At 42.2% G+C, this 24,369-nt stretch overlaps 2 protein-coding genes across 2 annotated transcripts; both read left to right on the plus strand.

Annotated features, from left to right (window-relative positions):
* Positions 1–10,259: 10,259 nt before the first annotated feature.
* On the plus strand, positions 10,260–13,936 carry LOC109905891 (P2Y purinoceptor 12). Its single transcript, XM_020503546.2, has 3 exons — positions 10,260–10,692; positions 11,045–11,304; positions 11,432–13,936. Exons 2-3 carry the CDS (start codon positions 11,053–11,055, stop codon positions 12,266–12,268), a joined length of 1,089 nt encoding a protein of 362 aa, XP_020359135.1. The 5' UTR covers positions 10,260–10,692; positions 11,045–11,052; the 3' UTR covers positions 12,269–13,936.
* LOC109905892 (P2Y purinoceptor 13-like) lies at positions 13,619–18,593 on the plus strand. The gene is made up of 2 exons (XM_020503547.2): positions 13,619–13,699; positions 17,179–18,593. The coding sequence occupies exons 1-2, from the start codon at positions 13,678–13,680 to the stop codon at positions 18,225–18,227; spliced, it is 1,071 nt and encodes a 356-aa protein (XP_020359136.1). The 5' UTR covers positions 13,619–13,677; the 3' UTR covers positions 18,228–18,593.
* Positions 18,594–24,369: the final 5,776 nt, after the last annotated feature.

Here is a 24,369-nt window from a genome sequence, read left to right on the forward strand (position 1 = left end):
ACAGTGGTAGGGTGTCAGGTGTCAGGATAATAACCTCACACTCAACGTCAACAAAACAAAGGAGATGATTGTGGACTTCAGGAAACAGCAGAGGGAGCACCCCCCTATCCACATCGATGGGAAGGTAGTGGAGAGGGTAGTAAGTTTTAAGTTCCTCGGCATACACATCACAGACAAACTGAATTGGTCCACCCACACAGACAGCATCGTGAAGAAGGCGCAGCAGCGGCTTTTCAACCTCAGGAGGCTGAAGAAATTCGGCTTGTCACCAAAAACACTCACAAACTTCTACAGATGCACAATCGAGAGCATCCTGTCGGGCTGTATCCCCGCCTGGTACGGCAACTGCTCCGCCCACAACCGTAAGGCTCTCCAGAGGGTAGTGAGGTCTGCACAACGCATCACCGGGGGAAAACTACCTGCCCTCCAGGACACCTACACCACCCGATGTCACAGGAAGGCCATAAAGATCATCAAGGACAACAACCACCCGAGCCACTGCCTGTTCACCCCGCTATCATCCAGAAGGCGAGGTCAGTACAGGTGCATCAAAGCTGGGACCGAGAGACTGAAAAACAGCTTCTATCTCAAGGCCATCAGACTGTTAAACAGCCACCACTAACATTGAGTGCTGCTGCCAACACACTGACTCAACTCCAGCCACTTTAATAATGGGTATTGATGGAAATTGATGTAAAATATATCACCTGCACTTTAAACAATGTTACTTAATATAATGTTTACATACCCTACATTATTCATCTCAAATGTATATGTATATACTGTACTCATCTACTGCATCGTTATGTAATACATGTATCACTAGCCACTGTACCATCACTCATTCATATATCTTTATGTACATATTATTTTCCCTTACACTTGTGTGTATAACTTAGTAGTTGTGGAATTGTGAGGTTAGATTACTCGTTGGTTATTACTGCATTGTCGGAACTAGAAGCACAAGCATTTCGCTACACTCGCATTAACATCTGCTAACCATGTGTATGTGACAAATACATTTGATTTGATTTTGAATATAATAACTTTATTGTGCCAAGGATGCAAGTCCTATATACGTACATGCATTGTAGTTATTACCAGTCATGAGATCCCCACATTGTAGCCTGTACCTTACAGAAAACCTTGTGCTGAAAAACAGACACATGAGGACAAACAATAGAAGATAATGTCATTATTAGACATAAATACCACTTGCTTGATGATGACTTGATCATTTGAATCAGTTGTGTAGTGCTAAGACAATAGCTGCTGAGGTGTCAGGTTTGCCTCTGTACTTAAAGGGTGATTATTCCAACTGCAGATCTGCCCACAGACGAGGTAGGAACACATATCCCACACAGAAGAGGTGGATACAATTAGACAGGTCAAGGTATCCTTCTTCCTCCAAACTGCATGTGAGACAGGTTCCATGTACAACAAGACAGAGAGGAAGAGAGAAAAAGAACACAGAACAGTTTAATTACCTCTGGTTATGGACACGTTTGCCAGGACTAAAGCTTCCACGGCCTGTTCCTCGGACAGTGAACATCTGGCAATATCTACATTTTTGACCAGTTGATCAGCTTGCACTCTGAAAGTAAATAAAATAGTTTATTTTTTGTAGATATGAAAACAATAACTGAGATATGACTGTTCAATCTAAAGTAGCAGATGTCATTTTGAGGATACGCCAATACAGCACAGAAAGCTTAACACCAGACTGGTATTGTGGTTGTTCATTAGGTGATGGGATATGCAATATGCATACAAAATAATATACATACCTGTTGTATCTTGAAAGCATTGGAATTAAAAGTGAAATGTGAAATCTATTAACCTGCTTCATTATGTATGTATTACCAGTTGATGAAGAACAACTCCATTTTCATACATCATTGAAAATGTGTCTTGGAATAAGTAAGAATAAAAAAGTTAAAATGACCTCTTAGATTTGATGGAGACACTATACATCTTAGTACCTTATCAATTTATGTTTTGGATCAATGTGGGCGAGAGACAGGGGAGCAGGAAGAGAGTATTTTTGCCGAGCAACGCAACGAAGCTGGATCAATCTGGCAATGATACAGTACCTGACTCCCTAAATATTCTCCATTGTACACAATGGCCCATTGCTCTGAGACTTTCTTTGGCCATCTTAAAGCCGGCAAGGGGCATCCTTGCCTTAATGGCCCTGACTTTCTGGTCTAACTCTTCATCTGACATATCAGAATAGCATTCCCTGACAGACATATTGTGTTCTTTCATCCTCCTGTAAAAGAAGCTACCGTTACACCGTCATGAAATGTAATTATATATCGACTATGAAACAAATAGGACATGGCCAGCTTATGAGTTGCCCCGACCGCAAGACACAGGGCTTCTTTAGCTAAATAGCCCAGTACTATACTGCCGACCATCATGTTGTACAGCGCCATATTTTTCATTCCATCCTAATAGAAATTCAGAGGGTTTTTTGTTTTTCATGGAATAGAAACACCATTTTAATCAAATTAATTAAGAAAGTACCAGTCAAAAGTTTGGACACACCTACTCATTCCAGGATGTTTCTACATTGTAGAATAATAGTGAAGACATCACAACTATGAAATAACACAAATGGAATCAGTTAAGAACTAACTTATTTACAAGGACAGCCTACTCCTTCCTCCCCGTTGGGGGATTGAACCCCGGTCTCCCGCGAGCCTGCAATATGGAAAATTATCAAATGCTTCTCAAAGATGCCCTCTGGTGGTTAAACTTGCAATTAACAGAAAAACATAAACAGAATATATTAACAGAAAAAATGGCTGTCAATTAGTGTGCCACAGAATGCTGCAGCAAGGTGTGCCGCAGTATGACGCAACTTTTAAAGCATGAACCACTGTACAAGATACCCAGCTCAGTCAAACATTCCTGGCCATCCAGACAGTTCTGTGGACCCAACATTTCATCAGAGCTAGCGTTTATTTCAAGTGTTATGTAATTAGTAGAATTATATATCCTCAAATGGAGCAGAACCGTGTTTCGGTGGGAAAAGGTCTGGCTACCTGGATCACTCCTGGAAAATCTGTAAAACAGAAGCTGCATAAGTGATGTAAAATGTTTTGTAGGTCAGAGGGCGGATGGTGGTGCCAGACTTATTAAATGAGTGATAACGTTCCTCATAACTTTTGTTCAGTAAATGCCATGGACTCCCTTTGTGGGACAAAGCTCAGAACGGAATCAAAAATATAATTTATTGGTGGAGAGGAAAGTCCAGCAGCCAGTTAAACCTGAGAGGTGTGTGTGTGTGTGGGCCCACACGTATACACCCTGATGGTGTCAGGTTAGTTTATACAGTGATGGTGTTCAGTTAGTTCATACCCTGATGGTGTCTGTTGGGGATTAAACAGAATTAGTTGGGTAACATAGATAAGATGTTTTATTTTCATGATATGCTTATGAGTTATTTCTCATAAGAATGTATTTTGTTGTACTATAGTGGTGGCCATTTGCAATTATCTGTTCTCTGTCAAGACTAAGTTGCTTGGGCCGCAGAGAGGGGAGAGGTCAAGGTGTCATCATGTGTAAACATATCTTTTGAACCATGTGAAGGGATGATTGATGGGGAACCAATTATCTTTTGGCTCCACTGTGTCTGTGTGCCAGCCACTCCCTACTTTTCCCATCGGGGAGAGGAGGATGGCAGCGTCTGGAACCATTCTATGTTCCCTCTCTCGTTGCCCCTATCTTGACCTAAAGGCTCACTTTCCTCTCCGTGAGCTTGTCCAGAATTGGTTGTATTTAGGATGGGGTATCTAAAATGACAATTTGATATATATCATAGGGTGGGGGTAATGTCTTGGTACCATTTTGTACCAAGGACGAGATAAGAGCTTTGTTTAGGAGACCAAACTGAATTATCATTTATAGCCAACTCTGTCTGGCTAGGGGATACTCCTCTCTGAAGTAAAGTCTTTTCTTTGTGTAAGTTCCTAAGACCTGTGGTTTGTCATGTCGTCTAGGGGGGGTGGATCTTTGCTATAAAGGATCCCAGTTGCCATTATGTTGACCACTCTCAACTTTTCATTAGAGATACTGAACTGTTGAAAGTCAAAATGCTATTGCAAAAGCTTAATTATAATTAAAGGTGAAGATTAAGCATAACTCTGACTGGTGTGTGATTTGCTCTCTCATCATTTGGTAATTAAGGAAATTTCCACGACATGTCAGGTTAGTTTATATCCTGTTGGTGCCAGGTTAGTTTATACGCTGCTGGTGTTAGTGGCCCAGGTTAGTTAGTGGCCCTCAACCCCCTTACCAAAACACCCACAACATGATATAGGCCTGAAATTGTTTTTCCATGGACTTTTCCAGTGCCTTTTTTAAAGCTTCTGTTTTGCAAGTGTCGGAGCCATGTGGAAAAGCTATGCCTGATCTGACTGAACAGGCTGCCAACATCAGTAGCTGTAGTAACCTTACACTTTCACAACATAGAGCAGCCTGCACGTTCAGGAGCTAGCCTGACAGGCTGCCATTCTAAACACACGCACGCATACACACACACACACACACACACACACACACACACACACACACACACAAACATAGAGACCACCCGAAAGGTCACTGAACCCTAAATAAAAGATCTCCTAATTCTTCAATACCCCTTCATCTCTCGAACAGATATGGTCCAGACCCTGCTGGGTTAAGGATCAAAGTTGATCTACTGCTTTTTCCACCCCCAGGATCCTCCATGCCCATGGTCCATGTCCCCGTCTCTGTCATTGCTCATTCTCTTATTACATCTCCTGATGTTAGGTCTCTCTCCCTCAGGCCCGGAGAGAACACTTTGACATTATGATGTCATCACACCAGGAAGAGACCAGAGGAGAAAACCAGACAGGCAGTCATTCCGGAGATGATGGATATACTGACAAGAAACTGTCTCTCCGCCGTAACAATGGGAGTCGTTGTCCTCTAAGCGGCACGGCGGGCTGTCTAGCTCCCGCCTATACTTTCTTTGGATTGGTGAATAAATCTTATTACTGTAATCCTTTTTGCAATATTCGATGAGGGTTGTTAATGTCAACCTCCTGTATTCAATGGAGACAGATGTTATGCTAATAGCCTCATGCCATGAATATGCATAGCCATCTCCAGACAACACCGATATATAGTGTTTTCCTCAAAGTTGGTAGGATGTCACGTGTCCTACTTATATCAGTACACTCGTAACCCTTTAAGCATTATGAAACGTCGATTGTAACAAATAAACCTCACGTGCGCAAAAATGCCATTCATGTTTTTGTTGACCAAATTCGAAACTCTCATTGACCTCCATACAAAAACTCACTTGGTGGGCGAGACAATGAAAAAAACGGCAACTGCCGGAGGAGGACAGATTTTCCGCCGAGTTGGACACTTCCTCTCCCTCTCCGGTCAATCCCTGGCTTTCATCATCCATCCCCACCCCTCTGTTAATTGCTTCATCCATGCCTTGGAATGATTATGAGCCTTAAGCTGGGCTGCTGAATCAATTAGAGAGCTGAAGTGGTGTCATGGGGGTTGGAGGAGGGGCAGATTAAGCGAGTGAAGAGTGCTCCTACAGCAGAGATTGGGGAAAGGAGAGGGGTGGAGGTTGTGAGGGTTTGAACGTGAAAAAAAACAGGGTTGGTGTTGAATTCCTTTATTTCATCCTGTCTCTCCCCTCGCCAGGCTGTCTGAACAAAGCGCCGTGTGTGTGTGTGTGCACGCGTGTGTGCGTACGTGCGTGTGTGCGTGCCCTAAAGGGGCAGGGGTCAACTAGCATGCAGACACAAACCGGGTATTATCCTCAGCTGTGAGAGAACACTCTCACATCCTCTCTCTCTCTGATCAGAGGAGAACACTCTCACTTCCTCTCTGTTTCTCTCTCTCTTCTCTTTTCTCTCTTTTCTCCTCTTTCTCCTGAAAGGCACCAGTCAGAACTGATCACCACACCTGATACCTATATATCACTGGGACATTCATGGGAAGCAGAAGAGACGGCAAATATCCATAAACACCCACACATCCTCACATACACACCCACACAACCTCACATACACACCCACACAACCTCACATACACACCCACACAAACTCACATACACACCCACACAAACTCACATACACACCCACACAAACTCACATACACACCCACACAACCTCACATACACACCCACACAACCTCACATACACACCCACACAACCTCACATACACACCCACACAACCTCACATACACACCCACACAACCTCACATACACACCCACACAACCTCACATACACACCCACACAACCTCACATACACACCCACACAACCTCACATACACACCCACACAACCTCACATACACACCCACACAACCTCACATACACGCACACACACAACCTCACATACACGCACACACACAACCTCACATACACACACACACACAAACTCATACACACACACACACAAACTCATACACACACACACACAAACTCATACACACACACACACAAACTCATACACACACACACACAAACTCACACACACACACACATATACACACACACACACAAACTCACATACACACACCACACACACACAGTCAATGCTGCTGTTCTATTATATACACTACATGGCCAAAAGTATGTGGACACCTGCTCGCCAAACATCTCATTAATTTGGAGTTATAACAGCCTCTACTCGTCTGGGAAGGCTTCCCACTAGATGTTGGATCATTGCTGTCATAACAGCCTCTACTCGTCTGGGAAGGCTTCCCACTAGATGTTGGATCATTGCTGTTATAACAGCCTCTACTCGTCTGGGAAGGCTTTCCACTAGATGTTGGAACATTGCTGCTATAACAGCCTCCACTCTTCTGGGAAGGCTTTCCACTAGATGATGGAACATTGCTGCGGGGACTTGCTTCCATTCAGCCACAAGAGCATTAGTGACGTCGGGCACTGATGTTGGGCAATTAGGCCTGGCTCGAAGTCTGCGTTCCAATTCATCCCTAAGGTGTTCGAGCTCAGGGCTCTGTGCAGGCCAGTCAAGTTCTTCCACACCGATCTCGACAAACCATTTCTGTGTGGTCCCTGCAGCAATGTTCCAACATCTAGTGGGAAGCCTTCCCAGAAGAGTAGAGGCTGTTATAACAGCAATGATCCAACATCTAGTGGGAAGCCTTCCCAGAAGAGCGGAGGCTGTTATAGCAGCAATGATCCAACATCTAGTGGAAAGCCTTCCCAGAAGAGTAGAGGCTGTTATAACAGCAATGATCCAACATCTAGTGGAAAGCCTTCCCAGAAGAGTAGAGGCTGTTATAACAGCAATGATCCAACATCTAGTGGGAAGCCTTCCCAGAAGAGCGGAGGCTGTTATAACAGCAATGTTCCAACATCTAGTGGAAAGCCTTCCCAGAAGAGTAGAGGCTGTTATAGCAGCAATGTTCCAACATCTAGTAGGAAGCCTTCCCAGAAGAGCGGAGGCTGTTATAGCAGCAAAGTGGGGACCAACTCCATATTAATGCCCATGATTCTGGAATGAGATGTTTTTGGTTCCGCTTTGACATCGCTCCTCTATATGTATATATTCTTAATTCATTCCTACTTAGATTTGTGTGTAATTTGTGTAACTTGTTAGATATTACTTGTTAGATATTACTTGTTAGATATTACTTGCACTGTCAGAGCTAGAAGCACAAGCATTTCACTACACCCGCAATAACATTTACTAATCACGTATAAGTGACCAATATAATTTGATTTGATGTGATTGGAATGTCAAGTGGTTTGAATACCTTCCGAAGACTCTGTGCTGCGATTTATTTTTTATAATTTTTTTATTCCAATTCAAAATAAGCCTTATACTGTATACAAACCTCAAATATATATGTTCACAAACCTTACTACATACAAACCCTACATATAAAGGTATGTAAACAAGGGCACAACTTTCACTGGGGATGGGGGGGACATGTCCCTCCCACATTCTGAAATTGTATTTTTGTCCCCCCCTCCACTTTTATCATTGGAATGGGATACAAACAAGGCAATAATGTGCTTTAGGACCATGCGGACGCCTCCGAGTAGTCGGTAGGCTGTTCGCAATGTTTATCCGACTGGATTTAGGACCACACAGACACTACAGAGTGGACTGACAGGCTGTGTGAAGCCAAAGCTTCTGGAAGGCTGGCTGGACCGGCGTGGGAGAGTTGGGCAAAGTTCAGTGTACACGTTACGCTCTTTCACCAAGTTGTGGAAGGAACAGAAACTGGCTACTCTTTAATTGACTGATGTAGCTGGCAAGGTAACTGCTGTTTAACTTAACAGAAGAAAAAAAACGAAACTAGTGTTTCTTCGCAATGCTGAGCTATTATTGTAACTGACATGTAACGTTAGCTAATATTTCATCCCATTTGGACTGAGGCGAATGAATAAGCTACACTAGTTAGTAGCTACCACAGCCAGGTCAGCTCTAGCCTCTAGTTATCTGTCAGATAGAGATATGAGGTGGCTATTATTACTATCTAACAGCAGTTGTTTGTATGGACATGTTTTGTAGCCTTTGTTTTGTTACATTTCAGAAGTAAATAAACTTAGCAAAGCTTTCACCAGTTGATGTACCATTACATTTTGTAAAGTTGTTTTTATTTAACCTTTATCTAACTAGGCAAGTCAGATAAGAAAAATAACTATTATTTACAATGACGGCCTACCGGTGGAACAGTGGATTAACTGCCTTGTTCAGGGGCAGAATGACAGCTCTGGGATTCGATACAGAAACCTTTTGGGTTGGGTCAGTCTGTCCTATCTGGTGTAATTCTCCTGTCTTATCTGGTGTCCTGTGTGATGTTATATATGCTCCCTATAATTCTGCACTGTTGGAGATCGGAACACAAGCATTTCGCTAAACCCGCAATAACAGCTGCTAAATATGTGTATGTGACCAATACAATTTGATTTGATCTAATTCTCTCTCTCACCTGTTGCACCCTCCACAACCGCTGTTATTATGATTTGACCCTGCTGGTCATCTATGAATGTTTGAACATCTTGAAGAACAATATGGCCTTAATGGCCTTGTACCCTTATAATCTCCACCCGGCACAGACAGAAGAGGACTGGGCATCCCTCAGAACCTGGTTCCTCTCTAGGTTTCTTCCTATGTTCCTGCCTTTCTAGAGAGTTTTTCCTAGCCATTGTTCTTCTGCATTGCTTGCTGTTTGTGGTTTTTATGCTGGGTTTCTGTACAGGGAGACGTTTTATGACAGTAGGGGGCATGTTATTTCTATGGTCTGGGCCAATTCTATGATGTCATAGATTGAAGAGTGAAGAGAACATACGGATTGTGAGGACAGTGGGACAGTGATGTCACAAAGCTCCTTAAGTCATTGAAGTGTCCTGAAAGGAAACCAGTCTGTCTCATTAAAGCGTCAGTTTTCCATGTGTTTTTTTATTCAGAGACTGTTGGTCCGGAACGGTGCTGATAAATGCTTCAAATGGAAATAACTTGTTGAATAAACAAAACCCCCAAAATGTGAAATATGATAACCAAAACCAGCCATCGTATTCGGCATACTAAAACACACACACACACACCTGCATATGCTCAGCATGAAAACACAAATATGGTGACCTACAGTAGGCTGCACGCTGTATACTGTCACAGCATTGTCCATGACTAAACAGATATACTGTGCTATCACAGCATTGTCCATGACTAAACGATTGGGCTCGGGTCAAAAGTAGCTCACTATACACTGAATATACAAAGCATTAAGAACACCTGCTCTTTTCATGACACAGACTGACCAGGTGAATCCAGGTGAAAGCTATCATCTCTTATTGATGTCACTTGCTAAATTCACTTCAATCAGTGTAGATGAAGGGGAGGAGACGGGTTAAAGAAGGATTTAAAATATGTTTTTTAAGCCTTGAGAAAATTGAGACATGGATTGTATATGTGTGCCATTCAGAGGGTGAATGGACAAGACAAAATATTAAAGTGCCTTTTGAACGGGGTATGGTAGTAGGTTTGTGTCAAGAACTGCAATGCTGCTGGGTTGTTCACACTCAAATGTTTCCTGTGTGTCGACACAAGAATGGTCTGTCACCCAATGGACATCAAGCTAACTTGACACGGTGGGAAGCATTGGAGTCAACTTCAGCCAGCATCCCTGTGGAACCCTTTTAATACCTTGTAGAGTCCATGCCCCGACGAATTGATGCTGTTCTGAGGGCAAAAACAGGGGGGGGTGCAACTCAACAAGTGTTCTTAATGTTTTGTCCACTCAGTGTACTGTGTATTAACACACACACATCAGCTGATGGCCAGATTGTGCAACAGGATAACATTCATGAGAGGGTGTTGTGGACTGCAGGATCCTGGGGGGGACCAGACTGTCTTTCCTCTGAATGGCATGACCGGAAACAAAAGCAGAAGGGAGAGAGAGAGAGGAGAGAGAGGAGAGAACATCTCCACACATTTTGTCACTTTGCTCTAGTGTCAGATCAGATTGACAGTGATTTAAAGAGGGAGAGAGAAGGGTATTTTCATGCATTTCTCTGTCTTGAAGAGCCCAAACCCCTGCATTCCAAGTAGAGTATCTAACGAATCCAACCTGCCGAGAGAGAAGAAGTCACGGTCCTCCAGGATCCTCTATCAGGACCCGTCAGTCTCAATCTCCCCCTGGTCTACTCAGGTGGGTTCACTTAGACACATCAAACAGCCTTACACCCAAAACAAAATAGAATAAGATATTACAACTCGTGTAATTTTGATTGTTAAAAATGTTAAGCTTTGTTAATTGTAAAAAAACTTCCTGGCTGTACGTGGTTCCAAAGTTCGTCTGCAGTGCATTTTGTGAGTGTATTCATCATTTTTTAATTCAATTTAATAATGTATTCTGAATATCCAAACAAGTTGTTTTGTATGGGAGGGCAGCTATATTATCTCTAAGCCAGTCATCATTACAGTAAGTAATGGATGAAATGAGGAAGTATACAGTACTGTACAACTTTCACCTTTTTTTTATTTTGCTTCATACGTCACAGCCCTAGATATGGACAGCACAACAGGATTCTCCCTGACCCCTGTCAATCACAACCACACCAACAGCAGCTGTTCCCGTGACAACGTGCTGAAGACTGTGGTGTTTCCTGTTCTCTACTCCCTCCTCTTCCTGTTGGGCCTGTCCCTCAACGGCCTGGCAGTGTGGGTGTTCTTCAGCATCCCCAGCCGCTCCCACTTCATCATCTACCTCAAGAACATCGTGGTGGCCGACGTCCTCATGACCCTCACCTTCCCCTTCAAGGTGCAGTTACAATTATAATAATCATAATATTAATAAGTTATAATATTGATAACTATGAAAAAAGTATGAAAAAAGTATGAAAAAACAGCAATTAAATCACGGACTTTATTAATGTATTTTGCTGTAGGTGCTGTCTGACTCCAACATGGCGTCCGTGGGTCTGCGTGTCTTCGTCTGTCGTGTCTCCTCTGTGCTCTTCTATCTCACCATGTACATCAGCATCCTGTTCTTTGGCCTCATCAGCATCGACCGCTGCAGGAAGACCCTCCAGCCATTCAAGGGGACCAACGCGGCTCATCTGTCCCACAGGAAACTGCTCTCTGGGGTTATCTGGTGCTCCCTGCTGGCCCTCTCCCTGCCCAACATGGTCCTGACCAGCCGCAGCCCCACCTCAGTCTACTTCAAATGCAGTGATCTGAAGACGGCGGCTGGGCTGCATTGGCATGAGGTGGTCAACCATGTGTGCCAGGTCATCTTCTGGGGCAACCTGGTGACGGTGATAGTGTGTTATGCCCTCATCACCAAAGAGCTGTATAGTTCCTACGCCCGCGCCAGCGCTTACCGTGCTGGTGGAGCCAGCAGAGCTGGTACTGGTAAAGGGCAGCGCCAGCCCCAGAGAAAGACTGTGAGTTCAAACGTCTTCCTGGTGCTGGCTGTGTTCTTTGTGTGCTTCGTGCCGTTCCACTTCTCCCGCGTACCGTACACCATGAGCCAGACCCGGGGACGCATGTTTGACTGTAACCTCAAGCTGTTCTTCTTCCAATTAAAGGAGAGTACACTCTGGCTGTCCTCCCTCAACTCCCTCCTGGACCCTCTCATCTACTTCTTCCTCTGTAAGTCCTTCAGGACCACCCTGTTCAAGACGCTCCGTCTCCCACCTGGGACCTGTAGCTGGCTCACTGGGAGAGGGCCGGACCCCAACACAGGCAGTACCCCTCTGGGAGACTCCTCTGCTTGTCTGTAGCGAACTAAAGCTCTCTTCTGAAGGACTTCCATGTATTGTGGTCTGATGAATGTTTCACAGAGGATCATACTGCCCTCTACTGGAAGGCTGACGGAAACATCAACTGTGTGTTGATTGTAGCTCTGTCTGGGCAATGGAAAGAGTAGAGTAGGAAACTCTGCACAGACCAGTGATAATTACAATAATATACAAACCAGTCTGTAACACCAGTCTGTAACACCAGTCTGTAACATGTTGTAGAATGTCATATCCCCCTCTAAATGTCACCATAACCTCATGCCAAAGGAAATCACCTAATCACCATGTCTGTCTCATAACAGCTTAGTTCCCCATACTGGCATTCTGCTTTGACCTCGTTATTTTTTAGGCTTCAGGAACTGAAATAAGAGATATGTAATTATGTGTAACCATGGCACAACACGTATGCCTATAATGGACAGCAAGACGTCCTATACTACATAAACTTGTGAAATCTAAATATCTAAATTTTCTCTCCCATTCGTTGATCCATGTCTTTAACCATTCTTCAACAAAACAATATGATACTGAGGGAAAAATCCCCTGATTTCTCTGATGCATTGAAAGCCAGATGTTCTGTATGTGTAGACAGACAGTATACAACCTTTTAACAGTTGGCCTAAGGGCAGGTGGGAGGCTCCTACTTACTGCTGTACAGTGACCACAGAGGAACCTAGAAAAACAAGCTGTGAGTGGCCGGAGGCTTTCCGTGGAAGTGAGCAAGATGTGAAACAACACCAGTAAAAACCACACTGCGAAAGAGGGCTGAAAGTTAATGTGAAAATAATAGTTTATGTGAAAGAAATGGTGTGTGTGCATAGTGTAAGAGCATGAGAGAGAGAAACATGGGATCAACACGTCTGATCTTTTAAATAATAATTAATTCCAGGATAAAAAATGTTTTAAAAAAACACCAACCTCCCTGTGAAAATATAACTAACATACATAACCTCCCTAACCTGCCGAATCCAGGTCACTGGTAGGAGAAATACCATCTGCATGGGCAGATGCTAACAGCAGCAGTTCCATCAGTCTCATCATATGGCTCAGGTGGTAGAACATGGCTCTTGCAATACCAGAATTGTGGGTTTGATTCCTGGGTCACCCACACACAAAATATATGCATGCATGACTGTCAGTAACTTTGGATAAAATCATCTGTGAAATTGCATGATATTGTTATATTATAAGAAGTTTGACAAACAAGGGCGGCTTTTTTTTCAGTTGTGGTCAAAAAAGCCAAAGATATTGATAACTAACCCTGTGCGTGAGCTCTTATTTTACCACTTCCCCATCTTCAGGAAGTGTATTAGGTGACGTAACAAACGCAGGCCCAATATATCGCAGTAACATATCTCACATGAAAGACATCGTAGTGACTTTCCTCCAAGATGTTTTTTCTCAACTTCACCGGTGAGTTTCTTTATTTATTTATAATAACACATCATAGACATTTTTTTCTTAAATAATATTGTTCGTAAATATCCCAAATCTGACAAAAGGTTGCCTTTGAACACAGAAAGAATAAGCTGTGAATTTTTTGGGGTGAATGTTTTTTGTGAACTTTATGAATCACAATCATTAGACTTTTATGCTTTCAATTGTATTTTGCAATAACAATAAACTATTAATTCACACAATGAAAATGAACCACATCGTGGTGTCAAATTTATGTTTTAATTTTTCAAAAAACATTAAAGGGGAAATCTGTGTTTGGTATATACATTTTCTGACTTTTTGAAGGAATACTTTGGGATTTTGGGTCCATGCAACTTGTTATGTGACTTGTTTACTACAACAAAGGGGTTGAATATTTGTTGACTCAAGACATTCCAGAGACAATGGATTGCGCAGTGAGATGGAACAGATTAAACAGGCATTTCAACATCATAGATTTAAGCGGTGGTAACTTGTGGAATGGACACCGGCAGGAATGCGGTTTTAACCAATCAGCATCCATGATTAGACCCACCCATTGTATAACCTCCAATATTCTATATGGACAACTTGTTATGCTATTTTCAGTGGTAAACCATTTGGTTTGAAGTGGCTTAGAAAATGTAGCCCCTACCACTCTCATTGTTTCACTAGCAGAGATGCTGTCGGTGGGGTAAGTAAATAAAGAAAACAAAGCCATATTTTGGTCAATGACTCTCACGATCACTTTTTGAAATGAATTGAATTGGCTTTTTCTTAATACAAATTAAGTATATTTCAAATAATCCACGTTGAAACAAAAGTCTACACCTCACACACATGATTATAGGCTTAAAGAAAAGAAGACACCTGTACCAGGTCAGATATAGAGTTGAAATGTATCACATTTTGAGTTTGCACAGAAGACTGAAATATAATAAAACAGTTTGACATAGAAACACCAGATTTTCATCTTGTACATTTTTTAAATAATTTTGAGTAATTATGAAAAATATGAATAACATTCCACCCATGAGGCCAAAGAGTGTGCTTTTGGTCATTGACAGCAGGAAAGGGCTACATGGCAGTCATTTTTACCACAAAAATATGACAAAATTCTGTTCCAAAAAAAAAACTCAAAACTGTACAAAACTACATTTCATTTTATATAATATGCAAATTAATCCACAAGTGTCTATTGACACTTAAGTGTCAATCTAAGTAATGTAACTACTGGGATAGGTTACTGTTTGTACTGTACAATAGAACAGAACTACAATAAACACAGCGAGAAACTGTAATAGAGATGAGATGTGAGTTTCCATGGGAAACTAAGATAGTTACTCTTTGTACTGTCAAATAGTGTAACAGAAACTATTGCCACCCAGCAACTTTGTGAAAAAACACCAGTGTAATATCACTATGGTCAGTCTAGCATAAACCCAATACTGGAGAATGAGGCCAACATTGTAATATTACTGTGTCTATAGTATACACTGCACACTACTGTATTATAGTGTAGCATGGGACCCACAGTACCAGCCTTTGTCTCATACACTATCTGAAGGACAGGAGACATGAATGGCTGTAGCATTTCAATGTGGAAGAATAATTCAGCCAATAGTGTAATATACTGTGTCCTATAGTAAACACACAAAACCAGCACCACAATACTGGTAGACCAAACTGAGCATCGCCCAGGTTGGTGCACTGTCCCAACTAAGACAAACCCTCAGCGCTGCAATACTGGTAGAACAAACTGAGTATCGCCCAGGTTGGTACACTGTCACAAGCAATAAAAACAAGGAAAGAACCCAAAGGAGATGGCACAAGCCAAAACCGAATGGAGGGACAGCAGAGCACCCTGATGGAGAGGCTAACTGCTCCAAGCTATTGAATAGCAGCCGGTACACTTCTGATAGAGTCTTCTGATAGAGAGGCTAACTAGCTAGCTGCTCCAAGCTATTGAATAGCAGCCGGTACACTTCTGATAGAGTCTTCTGATAGAGAGGCTAACTAGCTAGCTGCTCCAAGCTATTGAATAGCAGCCGGTACACTTCTGATAGAGTCTTCTGATAGAGAGGCTAACTAGCTAGCTGCTCCAAGCTATTGAATAGCAGCCGGTACACTTCTGCTCTTATACACTCTAACATAGAGCTCTTTACATTCCTCTCTGGAATGAACTGAGAAAAGGAAGAGGTGGATGTAGTATGTATTACAGTATTTAATTACGGGGGTCAGCCGCAGTCTCAGCACTACCTGGTACACGGGACTAATCTGAAATTACTCCAAATATATCCTGCTACGCAGAGGGATACCCGTATTGGAGTGTACAGATCTAGTGCAAAATGACTGGTCTTTTTTGCATGGGCTGCATCTCAATCCACCGTATCCATCTATGTCTGTAGCGTCCAAACCTTTTGGGTTACAAACCCCTCTGTGGAAAGAGGAGACTCTCTTGAACACGATGGTATTCTCCTTTTTGCTCTATATCCCCCACAAGTGTCATGGGACTCATCTGAAGGTAACCCATACAAATGAATGGAAGTATGGAGATATATATAGATATTAAACCTTCATCTGAAGGTAACCCATACAAATGAATGGGAGTATGGAGATATTTCTTAGACCTCCAAAATATAGGACAGCGACTTCAAAACCTTATTTCTTATGATAAATTTGTTTACTGTCTTTTTTGCATCTTTTCTGAATGTGTAATTGAATGCGTGGGCTATAATAGTAACGGCCAAATATTTGATCAAATCGCTTTTCAATATATTTTTTTTATACCTAAAGGCATCCTAAAATTCAAAAACAAATGGCTAAATGATCCATGGTATGACCATCTTAAAACAATTCGTTATATTAGCGTAGTAACATATGGAATTGAGGTTAACGGTCATTTTGGTCAAATTATATTTCAGATAACATTAATTGTGTAAATATGTTTTGCTAAGAAATCAGTTTATATTTTGCTATGATTGTTGCTTTTCCAATAGTTTCTTCTTGGGGTCAAAATGGTAGGTTGAGGGTTAATTTATTGATAGATATTATCCATTGAACATGCCAACTAGGACTTTATATTTTTTATTTATTTTACCTTTATTTAACTAGGCAAGATCAGTTAAGAACAAATTCTTATTTTCAATGACAGCCTAGGAACAGTGGGTTTAACTGCCTGTTCAGGGGCAGAACGACAGATTTGTACCTTGTCAGCTCAGGGGTTTGAACTTGCAACCTTCCGCTCTAACCACTAGGCTACCCTGCCACTAGGTCTAACCTGTCTCTGGGACGGTAATGTTTTGAGGACACTAAGCACATGATCCATTTATATTCTTACATTGTATTCTTCAAGAAGCAATAGCTACATATCATTTATTCAAAATTCCTAAAATTGATGTACCAATGCAGATTTCCCCTTTAATCTAGAAATTAATTATTATTTTAATCATTTTTCTTGCTAACCTCATTTACAGATTCCTCAAAATTAGTAGCCACAATGGCATCACATTCCCCTCCAAAGGACTGTGGCTTTAATGAAGATACCTTAAATATGGCTATATCAAGTCTCTACTTCCTGTTGTTCATCCCGGCCCTCATCATCAATGGGGTAGCAGTCTGGGTCTGCATGCAACTTCGTTCAACATCCACCTTCATGGTGTATCTGAAGAACCTTCTGGCCGCTGACCTTCTCATGACCCTGACCATCCCTGTCAAAGCAGCCAATATCCTGCCCAGTGCTCCTCTGGCTCTGAAGGCCTTTGCCTGTCGCTACTCTGATGTTATTTTCTACCACTGTATGTACATGAGCATCATTCTGTTGGGCCTCATCAGTCTGGACCGCTTCTTCAAGATCGTCAGGCCCTGTGGCAGGTTGTTGGGTCAGAACCTTGTCTTCGGCAAAGTGTTGGCTGCTTCCATCTGGGTGGTGCTGTTGTCCACTGCTGTCATTCCAACCATGATCCTGACCAATCAGGATCCCACAAACAAGACTGAACTATTCTGTATGGCAATGAAGAGCAATGCAGGACAAGATTTCCACAGTGGCTTGGTCAAATTAAACAAAGCAATCTTCTGGGTGGTGTGTGTTCTTATTTGTTTCTGCTACATATGCATAGCAAGGAAGGTTTTTCAATCATACAGGAAATCAGGAAGCAGCAATGACGAAGGTAGGCATAAGACCAAAGTGCGTGTGTTTTTGGTTCTGGTGGTTTTCCTGACGTGTTTCGGACCCTACCACGCCGTACGGCTCCCCTACACCTTGCTTCAGGTTACCTCAACAACCAGCTGCACTAAGGTTACCTTACAGATCTCTAAGGAGTTCACCTTGTGGATGTCAGCCATGAACGTCTGTCTGGACCCTCTCATCTACTTCTTCCTGTGTAAGTCCTTCAGGATCACCTTGTTCAAGACGCTCTGTCTCCCACCTGGGACCTGTAGCTGGCTCACTGGGAGAGGACCCAACACAATAGAGGATCAGACCCCAACACAGGAGGGAGACTCCTGTGCCTGTACAGAAAATTAAAACTCTTTGGAATTATCTACTTCATGTTGTGAGATGTTCTGTTTGACAGAGTATAATACTGCTACCTGGTGGAGGGTTAACTATCCAAAGAGTTATACTTGAAATGAATCCACCAGGTGTAATGTACTATCCTACTCTTTATATTAGAAATGCTACGTTACAGCCTTATTCTAAAACAGAATAACTACATTTTTTCCCTCATAAATCTACACACAATACCCAATAATGGATGGCCGTACAGGCCCCATTTAACATCGATGTGGTTGTAGTGGAGCGAGATTCTTGGTGTCCACATCACCAACAAACTGTCATGGTCCAAACACACCAAGACAGTCGTGAAGAGGGTACTACAACACCTTTTCCCCCTCAGGAGACTGAAAAGATTTGGCATGGGTACTCAGATCCTCAAAAAGTTATACAGCTGCACCATCGAGAGCATCCTGACCGGTTGCATCACCGCCTGGTATGGCAACTACCCGCATCTGACCGTAAGGCGCTACAGAGGGTAGTAAGTACGGCCCAGTACATCACTGGGACCAAGCTTCCTGCCATCCAATACCTTTATAATAGGTGGTGTCAGAGGAAGGCCCTAAAATGTGTAAAAGTCTCCAGTCGCCCAGGTCATAGACAGTTCTCTCCGGCAAGTAGTACCGGAGTGCCAAGTCTAGGTCCAAAAAGGCTCCTTAACAGCTTCTACCCCCAAGCCATAACACCGCTGAATGGCCACCAGGACTATTTACATTGATACCGCTCATCCTCCATTTGTTTTTACACTGCTGCTACTCGCTGTTTATCATCTATGCATAGTCACTTTACCCCTACCTACATGTACAAATTATCTCAGCAAACCTCTACCCCCTCACATTGACTTGATACCGGAAGCCCCTGTATATAGGCTCGTTATTGCTATTTTAATGTGTTACTTTTTATTTTATTTTATATTTTTTACTTTAGTTTATTTAGTAAATGTTTCCTTAACTCTATTTATTGAACTGCACTGTTGGATAGGGCCTGTAAGTAAGCATGTCACTGTAAGGTCTACACCTGTCTCTGAATGTCCTTGAGTGGCCCAGCCAGAACCCTGACTTGAACCCGATCTAACATCCCTGGAGAGACCTGAAAATAGCTGTGCAGCAACACTCCCCATCCAACCTGACAGAACTTGAGAGAATCTGCAGAGAAGAATGGGAGAAACTCCCCAAATACATGCGTGCCAAGTTTGTAGCGTCATACCCAAGAAGATTCGAGGCTGTAATCGCTGTCACAGGTGCTTCAAGAAAGTACTGAGTAAAGGGTCTGAATACTTATGTAAATGTATATTTCATGTTGTTTCTTTTACCTGTTTTTGCTTTGTCATTATGGGGTATTGTGAAGTCATTATGAGGTATTGTGAAGTCATTATGGGGTATTGTGAAGTCATTATGGGGTATTGTGAAGTCATTATGAGGTATTGTGAAGTCATTATGAGGTATTGTGAAGTCATTATGAGGTATTGTGAAGTCATTATGAGGTATTGTGAAGTCATTATGAGGTATTGTGAAGTCATTATGAGGTATTGTGAAGTCATTATGAGGTATTGTGAAGTCATTATGAGGTATTGTGATGTCATTATGAGGTATTGTGATTTCATTATGGGGTATTGTGATGTCATTATGGGGTATTGTGATGTCATTATGGGGTATTGCGTGAAGGTTGATGAGAGGAAAAAAGTATTTAATCCATATTAGAATAAGGTTTTAACGTAACAAAATGTGGAAAAAGTATATTAGTATATTGAAAATGAATCCACTGGGTGTGATGTACTACTGAAGTCCACACATTTACATTAAGAATACATCTTGTTTTTATGATGTTTGTAAAGATGATTGCAGTGATGATTATGTTTTTGTTTGCATATACTACCAATGCATGTTTGAACAGTAGGCCGCAGGGACTGAATGTGTGCGCATTAGGCTAACTATTAGCTTTCTGGTGTTTTCCATATTGTATTACTATGGTGTGTTTATGTGTGTTTGTTGAAATCACAAAATGAATTTCCATGTAAATGGACAAGTAAAGTATACTTCATATCATGTACTATTTAAATTACATACTAAAAAAATGAATAAAGTGGTCCTATTAGGTTTCAGATATATTTCTGGTTGTCAGGTTAATCTACAGTATGTCAAAACTAGACTCTATTGTGTAAAATACTGTTGGGTAAATGATACACTGCATTAGAGAGTCACAATAACATTACAACCTGTTCTCGCTGTTGCTTTAGTGTCACTCTATTTCCCTGGATTTCCCTGGATTTGCATTTGTCTGAACATGTAGAGCCTTCTTGGGTAATTCAAGATGTGAGTCTCATGTACTGTACACTGGCGTTGTGGCAGAGTTCCACACCACAGTACTGTTCCGTCTGATCACTGATTCTCTTCAGGTAGGTGAGCACATCGTTAGTTCACTTGCCTCTTCTTATCCTGCTCTGTTTTATGCATTGCTTCATCAAGGTACACTTCAAATAAATTAGAATGGGTTTTATAAGTATAGTTCATAAATTGTTATTTATTTGTTTATTGGTTCTATAGTAGCTAAATATGTAATAAAGAGTTGTAAAACATTCATGATTCTTTGCCTTACACAGATTTGTGGGTTGGCTTCTCTTGTTGTCTCAAGAGATTTCTATTCACGGAGAAAAAAAGGTTTTATGATTTCATTAGTGCTCCAAAACAGGTATTTGAAGTGAGTTTCGTAACGTCCATTCAAATGAAATATGATTCAGATGACACCAACTACATTGGCTTGAATAATTATATTAACTATTAATGCTTAATAACGCAAATGAATTAAAGAGCCTAGGCAGAGGAAAACACAAATTAGTAGGGCTATCTAAACACTACACCTCTCAGCATGCACTTCAGTCTCAGTGCTTCAGTCCTACTTCAGCTGGTTGTCACTTCAAATCATTAAATTAACTCCCTATAGCAAATAGTCTGATTATTTAAGTTATCCTTTATGCTCAATACTCAATTGACGTTGTTTTGTACACTAATTGAAAAGTAATGAATATGTCAAACAACGAACACTCCCTTGTTACTGCCAGTGGTTCTCACGGCTTTTGCATCAATTGTTAACGAAAGAAACTTTGAAAGTCATTCACAAAAATGGCAAGTCTACTATGTATGTAACTTAGAGACAGAGGTGGGGATAGTTCAGTGAGGACGTGCCTACAGGGCTATAAGCTAATGCTAACAAAATATAGGGGTAGAGGTGGGGATAGTTCAGTGAGGACGTGCCTACAGGGCTATAAGCTAATGCTAACAAAATATAGGGGTAGAGGTGGGGATAGTTCAGTGAGGACGTACATACAGGTCTATAAGCTAATGCTAACAAAATATAGGGGTAGAGGTGGGAATAGTTCAGTGAGGACGTACATACAGGTCTATAAGCTAATGCTAACAAAATATAGGGGTAGAGGTGGGGATAGTTCAGTGAGGACGTACATACAGGTCTATAAGCTAATGCTAACAAAATATAGGGGTAGAGGTGGGGATAGTTCAGTGAGGACGTACATACAGGTCTATAAGCTAATGCTAACAAAATATAGGGGTAGAGGTGGGGATAGTTCAGTGAGGACGTACATACAGGTCTATAAGCTAATGCTAACAAAATATAGGGGTAGAGGTGGGAATAGTTCAGTGATGTAGATAAAAGTTTATAAGCTAATTTATTTTTATTTATTTCACCTTTATTTAACCAGATAGGCTAGTTCAGAACAAGTCCTCATTTACAACCGTGACCTGGCCAAGATAAAGCAAAGCAGTGCGACACAAACAGCAACACAGAGTTACACATGGAATAAACAAGCGTACAGTCAATAACACAATAGAAAAAAAAGAAAGTCAATATACAGTGTGCGCAAATGGCATGAGGAGGTAAGGCAATAAATAGGCCACAGTAGCAAAGTAATTAAAATTTAGCAGATTAACACTGGAGTGATAGATGAGCAGATGATGATGTGCAAGTAGAAATACTGGTGTGCAAAAGAGCAAAAAAGTCAATAAAAACAATATGGGGATGAGGTAGTTAGATTGGGTGGGCTATTTACAGATGGACTGTGTACAGCTGCAGCGATCGGTTAGCTGCTCAGAAGCTGGTTTAAAGTTAGTGAGGGAGATATAAGTCTCCAACTTAAGCGATTTATGCAATTCGTTCCAGTCATTGGCAGCAGACAACTGGAAGGAAAGGCAGCCAAATGAGGTGTTGGCTTTGGGGATGACCAGTGAGATATACCTGCTGGAGCGTGTGCTATGGGTGGGTGTTGTTATCGTGACCAGTGAGCTGAGATAAGGCGGAGCTTTATCTAGCATAGACTTATAGATGATCGGGAGCCAGTGGATCTGGCGACGAATATGTAGTGAGGGCCAGCCGACTAGAACAGACAGGTCGCAGTGGTGGGTGGTATAAGGGGCTTTGGTGACAAAATGGATGGCACTGTGATAGACTGCATCCAGTTTGCTGAGTAGTATTGGAAGCTATTGGAAGCTATTTTGTAAGTGACATCGCCGAAGTCGAGGATTGGTAGGATGGTCAGTTTTACAAGGGTATTTTTGGCGGCTTTGTTGCGAAATAGGAAGCCGATTCTAGATTTAATTTTGGATTGGAGATGTTTAATATAAGTCTGGAAGGAGAGTTTTTACAGTCTAGCCAGACACCTAGGTAATTGTAGTTGTCCACATATTCTAAGTCAGAACCGTCCAGAGTAGTGATGCTAGTTTGGCAGGCGGGTGCGGGCAGCGAACGGTTGAAAAGCATGCATTTGGTTTTACTAGCGTTTAAGAGCATTTGGAGGACACTGAAGGAGTGTTGTATGGCATTGAAGCTTGTTTGGAGATGAGTTAAAACAGTGTCCAAAGAAAGGCCAGATGTAAAAGAATGGTGTTGCCTGCGTGGAGGTGGATCAGGGAATCACCCGCAGCAAGAGCAACAACGTTGATATATACAGAGAAAAGAGTCGGCCCGAGAATTGAACCCTGTGGTACCCCCATAGAGTCTGCCAGAGGTCAGTGAACCAGGCAGGGCAGTCATTTGAGAAACCAAGGCTGTTGAGTCTGCCGATAAGAATACGGTGATTGACAGAGTCGAAAGCCTTGGCCAGGTCGATGAAGACGGCAGCACATTACTGTCTTTTCCATGGCGGTTATGATATCGTTTAGTACCTTGAGCGTGGCTGAGGTGCACCCGTGACCAGCTCGGAAACCGGATTGCACAGCGAGGAAGGTAAGGTGGGATTCTAAATGGTCAGTGATCTGTTTGTTAACTTTGCTTTTGAAGACTTTAGAAAGGCAGGGCAGGATGGATATAGATCTATAACAGTTTGGGTCTAGAGTGTCACCCCCTTTTAAGAGGGGGATGACCGCGGCAGCTTTCCAATCTTTAGGGATCTCGGACGATACGAAAGAGGTTGAACAGACTGGTAATAGGGGTTGCAACAATGGCGGCGGATAATGTTTGAAGGAGAGGGTCCAGATTTTCTAGCCTAGCTGATTTGTATGGATCCAGGTTTTGCAGCTCTTTCAGAACATCTGCTATCTGGATTTGGGTGAAGGAGAAGCTGGGGAGGCTTGGGCAAGTAGCTGCGGGGGGTGCGGAGTTGTTGGCCGGGGTTGGGGTAGCCAGGAGGAAAGCATGGCCAGCCGTAGAGAAATGCTTATTGAAATTCTCGAGTATCGTGGATTTATCGGTGGTGACAGTGTTTCCTAGCCTCAGTGCAGTGGGCAGCTGCACTGCTCTTATTCTCCATGGACTTTACAGTGTCCCAAAACGTTTTGGATTTAGAGCTACAGGATGCACATTTCTGTTTGAAAAAGCTAGTCTTTGATTTCCTGACTGCCTGCGGTATTGGTTCCTGACTTCCATGAAAAGTTGCATATCCCGGGGATTAGTGACAGTGATGAGGGGTGGTTGTTTGACCGCGGACCCATAGCGGATGCTCGCTGAGATACTGATTGAAAACAGAAGAGGTGTATTCGGAGTGCAAGTTGGTCAGGATAATATCTATGAGGGTGCCCATGTTTACGGATTTAGGGTTGTACCTGGTGGGTTCCTTGATAATTTGTGTGAGATTGAGGCCATCTATCTTAGATTGTAGGACTGCCAC

This window comes from Oncorhynchus kisutch, linkage group LG15 (assembly GCF_002021735.2).
Source record: "Oncorhynchus kisutch isolate 150728-3 linkage group LG15, Okis_V2, whole genome shotgun sequence".
NCBI lineage: Eukaryota > Metazoa > Chordata > Actinopteri > Salmoniformes > Salmonidae > Oncorhynchus > Oncorhynchus kisutch.